Below are 9286 nucleotides of genomic sequence, written 5' to 3' on the forward strand. Positions count from 1 at the left end.
ACAAGGGGAAATGCAAAGCTTAAGATGGTCTGACAGTAGCAGGGCGACAACCCCAGTGAAGGCCCCTTTCCTGCAGTGTTGAGGACATGGAAATTTAATAGAGACAGCACCAGTGAAGTGAGCCATTCTCTGGATGTAATGTTAAGGTCTGGTTATCCCACATTCCCAAAACTGAAAGGAAATTCCCATTGTCACTATCCAGCAGGAATGAGGAGATAGTTCCAAACGAATCCATCTGCAGTAAATAATCCACACAAAAGAGGGAAAAAGCGGCAAAAAGGTCGAACACAAAGCTAGTTGCTCCAAATCAGGAGCTAGCAATCCTGCAACAAGACTCATTCCTGTCAGCTAAGGCTAAAATTTTTTCAGATATAAATAAAGTCCTCCCCTAAAAGGAGGAAGGAGGAAAAGCAGGCAGAAAGAACAGATACAAAAGAGAAATATTATGTAGGCCTGTATATACCTCACACACATAATAAGATCAAGGGTTCTTTTGTGAAGCCACCAATGTGGATAATAGTCATTTCACTTAGGGGATATGAACCATAGAATCATGCGTGACGCTGAGTGAAAACTTGCTACAACCATTGTCACCTGAAGGGTTCTGAACACTCCAAGGTGGTTTGCTGAGCAAATGTTAAAGGGTTTCCCCAATACAGTACATGTGTGAGACTTCACATCACTGTGAATTCTCCCATAACTACTAAAGTCTGAACTGTGAGCAAAGGTCTCCCAAAATACCTTACCTTCTTATTCAGGTTTATAACCCATATGCATTTTGGAATTTATTTTTGGACCACACCCCTCAATGCTCAGGACTTACACTATCGCTAAACTCAGGAGTCACTCCTGGTCCTGCATGAGACACCCTGTGGGATGTTGAAGATCAAATCTGAGTTGGCTGCAACAGGGCATTAAGCCACTCTCATAGTATGTATTATAAAGCACTGAGGAAAAACTTAAAGGTTCCTAAATTCCTTATGCTTAGGCGGCTTTTCTGCAGCATGAACCATCCTATTTAAAGCAAGGTTTGAAGATGAACGAAGACCTTCCCATATAAATTATACATACTAGTTTCTCTCCATAATGCACATTCTTATGCAGAGAAAACATTCAGAAATAAAATCTTACCCCTATTCCTGACATAGTAAAGATTCTCCCCAGTTTAAATTCATTTTTATTTCTTTTTTGAGCCACACTTTTGCTTACTATGTGGTTACCTCAGTTTGGCAGGCTTGGGGGGAAACCTAAAAAATGCCAGTAATCTTACTGGTGCAGGGGTGTGGAAGAAAAAAACACATCCCTGTTTAACTGTTTTCACACAACACATAAAATTTTCATATATGTGAAACTATCTGAGGAGGAATTAAAGATCTTCCCACACCTCTGAGGCAGCTCACGTGTCTCTCCAGAAGGAATTCTGCCATCATTCCTAAGGTATGAGGGGGATACAAAGGATTTCCCAGTCCTTACATACATAAGTTTCCTCTTCAGTATGAATAATTTAGTGCCTAGTAAGGCTTGAAGATCAACTGAAACTTTTCACATTCCTTACCTACATAAGGTTTCTGACCACAATGGATATTTCAATGGCTGTGAATCTTGAAGAATGAAGACCTTCCCACAATCTATATATATATATATACGGAGAGGGTTTGTATCCAGTATGAATTTTGCTGTTTGATAAGGCCTGAGAAATAAGTGAAGACGTTCCCAAACACCAGTACATTTAAAACTTTTCTCTATTTTAATATTCCACTGAAAATAAGTCGATAGTGAAGGTCTTCCACATTTTACAGATTTAAGCCTTTTCTACATTATACATTCTTTTGTTCTTAAAGATCAGCAGAATACCTTACATACTGACAATGTTCAAGGCTTGTCTCCAGTATGAATATTCATGTGAGGTTTCTCTCCTGTATGAAATATCTTGTCTATGAAGGACTGAATTTCAAGTGAGGGTGGTCCCACACTCCTGGTATATACTTGGCGTCACTCTGGGATGAATTCTTTCATGCATAGCAGGGTCTGAGGAATAATAGTAGCCCTCCCCACACTGACATGTAAAAGGCTACTCTCCAGTCTGAATTCTTTTATGCTTAGAGAACTGAGGAAACACGGAAGACTCTCCCAATCTACTGACATGTAAAAGGGTTCTATTTAGTAAGAATTTTCTTGTGAATATAAAGACCTAAAGATTGAGTGAAGGGCTTCTCACACTCCTGAAATGTATGAGGTTTCTCTCCAATATGGATTTTCTTGTGGCTATTAAGGTGTTAGGACAGAGTAAAAGTCAGCCCACATTCTTGGCATGTATATTATTTCTGTCCAGTATGAACTTTCTGGTGACGATGAAGGTTTGAGGAGTGAGTGAAGGCCTTCCCACACTCCTGACATGTATAAGGTTTCTCTCCCGTATGGATTCTCTTGTGACTATTAAGGTGTGAGGACAGAGTAAAAGACTTCCCACACTCCTGACATGTATATGGTTTCTCTCCAGTATGAATTTTCTTGTGATTATAAAGATCTGAGGTTCGAGTGAAGGCCTTCCCACATGTCTGACATGTATAAAGTTTCTCTCCAGTATGAATTTTCTTGTGACTATTAAGGTTTGAGGAGTGAGTGAAGGCCTTCCCACACTCCTGACATGTATATTGTTTCTCTCCAGTATGAATTTTCTTGTGAATATAGAGTCCTGAGGATTGAGAGAAGGCCTTCCCACACTCCTGACATGTGTAAGGTTTCTCTCCAGTATGAATTTTCTTGTGAAGATAGAGTCGTGAGGATCGAGAGAAGGCCTTCCCACACTCCTGACATGTATATGGTTTCTCTCCAGTATGAATTTTCTTGTGACTACTAAGGTGAGCGGATTGAATGAAGGATTTCCCACACTCCTGACATGTATAAGGTTTCTCACCAGTATGAATTTTCTTGTGAAGAGAGAGTCGTGAGGATCGAGAGAAGGCCTTCCCACACTCCTGACATGTATAAGGTTTCTCTCCAGTATGAATATTCTTGTGAATATAGAGTCCTGAAGATTGAGAGAAGGCCTTCCCACACTCCTGACATGTATAAGGTTTCTCTCCAGTATGAATATTCTTGTGATTATAGAGTACTGAGGATCGAGAGAAGGCCTTCCCACACTCCTGACATGTATAAGGTTTCTCTCCAGTATGAATTTTCTTGTGATGATAAAGACCTGAGTATTGCTTAAAGGCCTTCCCACACTCCTGACATGTATAAGGTTTCTCTCTTGTATGAAGTCTCTTGTGCCTATTAAGATTGGAGGATTGAGAAAATACCTTCCCACACTCCTGAAATCTATTTTGCTTCTCTCGTGGTTGGACTTCCTTAGTGCCTCTTTGGCATGCAGGTGGACTCAGGGCATACCCACCCCGCAGACCCTCAAGGGTATCATTTGTACTGAGGGTGTCTGAGAAAACGTCAAGGTGCAGGGTACACACAGAGTCCCCCCCACATTGCTTACACTCAGGTGGTTCCACTCTATGGGTAATGTGCTGGTTAGCCTGAGAATGTGATGGGCTCAGAGCAAACACTGTTGTTTGCATTTCCCAGGATGGTCCCACTGTGGGGGTCTGAGTCCAGGGACTGAGCAGAGCAGATTCAGGGGAGCTTTGCACAGTGGTCACTGGCTCTGGTGAAAGAAATCTCACTTCACTTTGGTCCAGTCCACAACAGATGCCCCCTGATTCTTTACTCCCATTGGGATATGGGCAGGACAATTTCCTCCAGGCTGCAGCACATATAACAGGATCAGTTCCATCCAACAGAGTCTGGCTGTTTCTCTGTGAAACAGCAGAGGATTAGTTCAGTTACTTGTCTCTCCCTTGAATTTCTCCATTTTTGTTTTTTGTATCTTTGTTTTGCTATTTTTCATTTGGGCCACACAATGATGCTCAGAGTTTATTCTTAACTCTGCTCTCAGAAATATATTCTGGCAAGCTTAGGGGACCATATGAGAACCAGACATCATAAGATGTATGCTCAGCATACTCTGTAGTGCAGAGATTATTAAGGACGTCAAAGGGTTGTACCAAAGGGTTCTATTTACAAATACTATGTGCTTGCAGCATTGAGTATCTAATCAACAAAATCATAATATTGAACTGGAACTTGCAACACTTACCATCTCATACTTTTTTAGATATTCCATTCCAAAAGCAAACTGCTGAAATGTCACTATCGGAATTTGTGGTCCACCATCTAAAATCAACCCAAATGTAAAATGTTAGAATTAGTTGAACGGGCTGGGGCAGAGTGATAGCATAGCAGTGGGGTGTTTTCCTTGCATGTGGCTGACCCATGTTGGATCTGGGTTCAATCCCTGGCATCCCATATGGTCCCCCAAACCAGGAGCAATTTCTGAGTGCATAGCCAGGAGTAACATATAAGTGTCACCAGGTGTGACCCAAAAACAAAAAAAGAATTAGTTGAGGGCAGGAGAGATAGCACGGAGGTAAGGCATTTGCCTTTCATGCAGAAGCACAGTGGTTCGAATCCCATTATCCCGTATAGACCCCCTTGCCATTCAGGAGTGATTTCTGAGCGTAGAGCCAGGAGTAACCCCTGAGCGCTGCTGGGTGTGACCCAAAGACCAAAAAAAAGTATTAGTTAAATGGGCCAGATAGATAGTAGTTGTTTGGCATTTGCCTTTCACACAGCCAACCCAGGAAGGACCTTTGATCAATTGCTGACATCCTATATGTTCCCCGGAGCCTATCCAGAGCAATTTCTAATCATACAGCCAGGAGTAACTCTGAGCACCATCCGGTGTGTCCCAACCTCCCCCACCCAAATACTAGTTGAATGTAACCTGGTGGAATGCAGCAAAAGTGATGGAATGAATACATGTTTTAAAGGTACAAAATCAGCTTAAAGAGAAGATAAGTCAGAAGGATTGCAGTGAATTGCTCAGTACAGGTGAGTGAATTCCAGTGATGGAATGAATATAGGTTTTAAGGTACTAAATCAGTTTTGAGAAAAGAAAAGATAAGTCAAAAGGATTACAGTAAATAGCTCAGTGTGGATTTCCCTTGGCAACAGATGAAACATACTTAGTGGTACACATAGAAAGCCCAGCATTGAGGGAGTTTTATTTGAAACTAGCTGACTCAAGTTTTATTCTCGGCATCCCATATACTCCCTAAAGTCATGAAAGGAGTAATTAGCTTGTGCAGATCAGGTTGTGCTGAGCATAACTGATTTATCCCCTACAACAAATATGAAATTTCTTATGGTATGGGGCCAGAGAGATAGCATGGAGGTACGGCATTTGCCTTGCATGCAGAAGAATGGTGGTTCAAATCCTGTTGTGACCTCCTCAAAAGCAAACAAATAAAAAAAATTTCTTACAGTTTGGGGCCAGAGTGGCTTTCTGAATGGGCCCGGCCACCAGGAGTAACCCCGAGCACAACCAGGTGTGGCCCGAAAAGAATTTCTTAGTATTTTCAATAATCATGTCAAATACATAGTATAGCGGAGAGGGTGCTGACCTTCCAAGTGGTGGACCAAGTTTGCCTCCAGCATCCCATATGGCACCTGAGACCATAAGGAGCAAATCTGAAAAAAACCACCAGATTCAATCCTAATAGCACCAATAAGTCGGTAGCAAAAACAAGAAAAAAGAAGCCCTTCTTTGGAATACCAAGTACCCTGCTAAAATTCATGGTGAAGAAAGTGTAAAAAGACTGGTGAGAGGGACACCCAGTGACTGCTGAGAAGCGCACCCCAAAACCATTTTATGCAACCAGTCAGAGACATCACAGATGGTAGGTGAAGGCTCAGAATTTCAGGTTCTGTTGTAAAGATCCACAGAAAGAACCAGAAAGAGCAATGACAAGACAGCAAATTTCCAGAATATATTGGGATTCAGCAGCAGTGAATGGAAATTGGAAAGACCCCCCCACCTCGATCAAGTAGCCTAACACAAATTGCTCAGCAACCACATTTCTGTAGGTCCAGGATGCTACACACACCAGGGTCTGAGTCAGGGAATTATTGCCACACTTACCTGGAAACATGCCTCTCTGCGGCATTCCAAGGTCTCCTACTTCCAACCAGGAGATCAGCGCAGGCTTCACCCCACAATGCCCTGGCAAAGAGGTATCATTCATGGGTAAAAGACAGGAAAGAGAATAGCACCTCAGGTGTAGTCTGGGTCCCTAATGAAAGAGGCTGAATCATGAAACAAATAAAGAATAGAATCTCTGTTCTCTATATGTACCTTGCTTATTACACAAATGACACCAGGTTGAAATCAAAGTGTCCAACAAGGAGGCAGCAATAGGACAAAAAGGCTCACACTAGGACAAATTGCATCGAGCTCAGATCTCTAAGCCCTTTGTGAAATGAGCACAGAATATAGAGCTAGGATTAATCTCCATCACCACTAAGGTTTGCAAGGAACAATTATGTCTTAAAAAGTAAGGGCTTTGGTAATAGCACAGCAGTAGGGCATTTGCCTTGCAAATAGCCAACACAAGATGAACCTTGGTTCGATCCCAGGCATCCCATATTATCCCCAGAGTCAGCCAGGAATCATTTCTGAGTGCTGATACAGGAGTTACACATAAAAGCTGCTGGGAGTGGCCCAAAAATAAACAAACAAACAAACAAAAAAAAAACAAAATTAAGGGCTTGAAGAATAGTACAGTGGGGCGGATACTTGCCTTGCAACGACTGACAATTTGGATACAAGAACCACATATAGGATACATTATGCCCCACAAGCAGTTTTCTCTAGATGGATTTTGGGCACACTTTGCGACGCTCAGGGATTACACCCGGCCAAGTGACCAGGAATCACTCCAGAAATCATCTGGAGATCATTGGGATGCTGGGGATTGAACCCAGGTCAGCCTCTGTCAATGCAAGAAACCTATCTTTCATGTTATTCTCTACCCCAGCAGTGTTTCTGAGTACAGTCATAAGCAGGAAAAATCTCTGGGATATGCTAGGTATGGTCCAAAACAAAACAAGAAACAAAACTATTAAACTGAAGCTAAAATAGGGAGCAATGAATTGGGGGACAGAGTTTGCCTGCAAGAGCCTCAGATGAGATCCCATTCCCACATCATTCTTTCAAGAATCAATGGGGCTACCCCAGTCTCTGACTGCCATTGGGTGCTTATGAACTCATGAAGAGAACTTGACCCAAGGTCAGAACAAGAGCACTGTGGTAGGCCTTACATTAGGTTTGTCTTACATGAGCTTAACCCAGGTTCAATCAATCAGATTGGCCCTCACAGATGCCCCAGTGGTGCTCTCACCTATGTCCCGAAGGTGCTGATACGTCTCTAGCATCACTGCTCTGTAGAGATTCTTCTGAGAGGGGTCCAGGCATAGCCACTCATCCTGGGAGAAGCTCACAGCTACTTCGGGGAAGGTCACAGCATCCTGAGTAGCAATACAGTAGGGGGTCATGGACAGCTGCAACCTGGAATCTACACTGAAGCAGGACACCCAGGAGCCTAGAGACTCAAGGACAAGCCCCTTGGGAGGAACCAGCCTCCATGTTCTCTCTACCACCACCCCTGAAGACAGGCCAGATGATTCACTTTGAGGAAGTCCCATCAGCCTACATGACCTGTGGACACTATTCTAGAAAGTTCAGGAGGTGAAGTTACGCACACAGCAAGGTCAAAACCAAGTACAGAACCAAAAGGATCTGGTAAAGTCAAGTCTGGGTGGTGCCCAAAATGGTAAACACATACCATTCCATTCCATCCCCATGTCAGACTCTTCACAATGAAAAAAGTGTGAGAAGGAAAACTCATTGTTCAGTGAGTGACTCAAATCTGTGCTCTTGGTTATCAGCATTCACAATTCACCCTGAAATGGATCCATCCTATTTTAGGGTAAAAAATGACTGGATTCAAATAACTATGGCTTCTAAAAAGACCTGTGTCTCTCATTTATCTCTTAGAGCCATGGAACCAAGGGGCTTGCTGACAAGAGGCCAATTGTTTACTGAGGAGAAATATGACTGAGGAGGCAAGACTCTGAAGAGTGAAGGTGAAGTGCAGAGTCAGGGATAAACCTATTAAATGTGGGGACAAAATATTAACGTAAATCAAGTGTTTTTCCATGTGTGAATCAGGAATGATACTCCAGGCAGATATCCTGATATCAAGGTCTCCTTCCTCACCAAAATGAAGGTCCTTATTACCAGGAGTTAAACCTGGGTTAGCTCTCCATAATGTCTAAGACATGACAAGAGTAGCCCAAGAACACTGAATAGGAGTAAGGCCTGAGCACCATCAGGTGTGGGACCCAAAACAAACACAGCAAAGAAGGACCAAAGAGGCCTCTAATAGAAGAGATCAGTGGTACTGACTGGAGTCAAATCAGGACAAGAGATTCTTTCCTAAAATATCTCTGAACTCCTTTCTCTGTACTGGAGGCTGCATACTGCTGCCCCCCAACCTGTTCCTCTCTGTGCCATACTCACTCCTAACTGGATACAGGATGTCAAAGTGTTTGATTCCATCTTCTCTCTCCTGGATTCCTCCTTAGTTGAAGCAATAGGAAATTTGCAGTAAACCCTGGAGAAAAGGAAAAGCCATGAGCAGCAGAGATATCCTGCCCTAACCAGAAGTGACAGCACTGGTGTTTGAAAAGAAAGCCCTCGGGCCCGGAGAGATAGCACAGTGGCGTTTTCCATGCAAGCAGCCGATCCAGGACCAAAGGTGGTTGGTTCGAATCCCGGTGTCCCATATGGTCCCCCGTGCCTGCCAGGAGCTATTTCTGAGCATAGAGCCAGGAGTGACCCCTGAGCACTGCCGGGTGTGGCCCAAAAACCAAAAAAAAAAAAAAAAAAAAAAGAAAAGAAAGCCCTCATGGACCAAGCCCTATACAACAGCTTCTTCCAACATGGGGCAATGTGGCAAGATACTGTTTGTGTTGGGGAGTTCTGATGGGAACAGGAACACGGGCTCTTTATAGCAGTAACACCAGATCCTTCAGGTGCCACACACAGACTAGGGGAGTCAGGCTATTCTCTGGTCGGAGATGCCAATACCACAGGGACCCAAGTGAGACAAACCTGCCAGGGGAGTGATATTGGGCCTGGGCGTGCCATCCTAAACATCAAAGTCATCTTATAAACTGGTCATCACAATTCCCTCCCATACTGTCTTGCAGGTCCTACTTGATTCTAACCCCAATAGGCACATTTGAACCCAGCATCCAGCTACTTTTAAAGGAACGTCAGTGAAAAGCGCCAAACAGCATGTTATAAAGCATAGTTATCCTTTTATCCGCAGCA

At 43.2% G+C, this 9286-nt stretch overlaps 1 protein-coding gene across 1 annotated transcript; it reads right to left on the reverse strand.

Annotated features, from left to right (window-relative positions):
* Nucleotides 1-2318: 2318 nt before the first annotated feature.
* LOC126030017 (zinc finger protein 595-like) lies at nt 2319-7443 on the reverse strand. The gene is made up of 4 exons (XM_049788227.1): nt 7290-7443; nt 6032-6112; nt 4148-4224; nt 2319-3806 (listed from the first exon to the last, which is right to left on the reverse strand). The coding sequence occupies exons 1-4, from the start codon at nt 7441-7443 to the stop codon at nt 2319-2321; spliced, it is 1800 nt and encodes a 599-aa protein (XP_049644184.1).
* Nucleotides 7444-9286: the final 1843 nt, after the last annotated feature.

This window comes from Suncus etruscus, chromosome 15, assembly GCF_024139225.1.
Source record: "Suncus etruscus isolate mSunEtr1 chromosome 15, mSunEtr1.pri.cur, whole genome shotgun sequence".
NCBI classification, from domain to species: Eukaryota; Metazoa; Chordata; class Mammalia; order Eulipotyphla; family Soricidae; genus Suncus; species Suncus etruscus.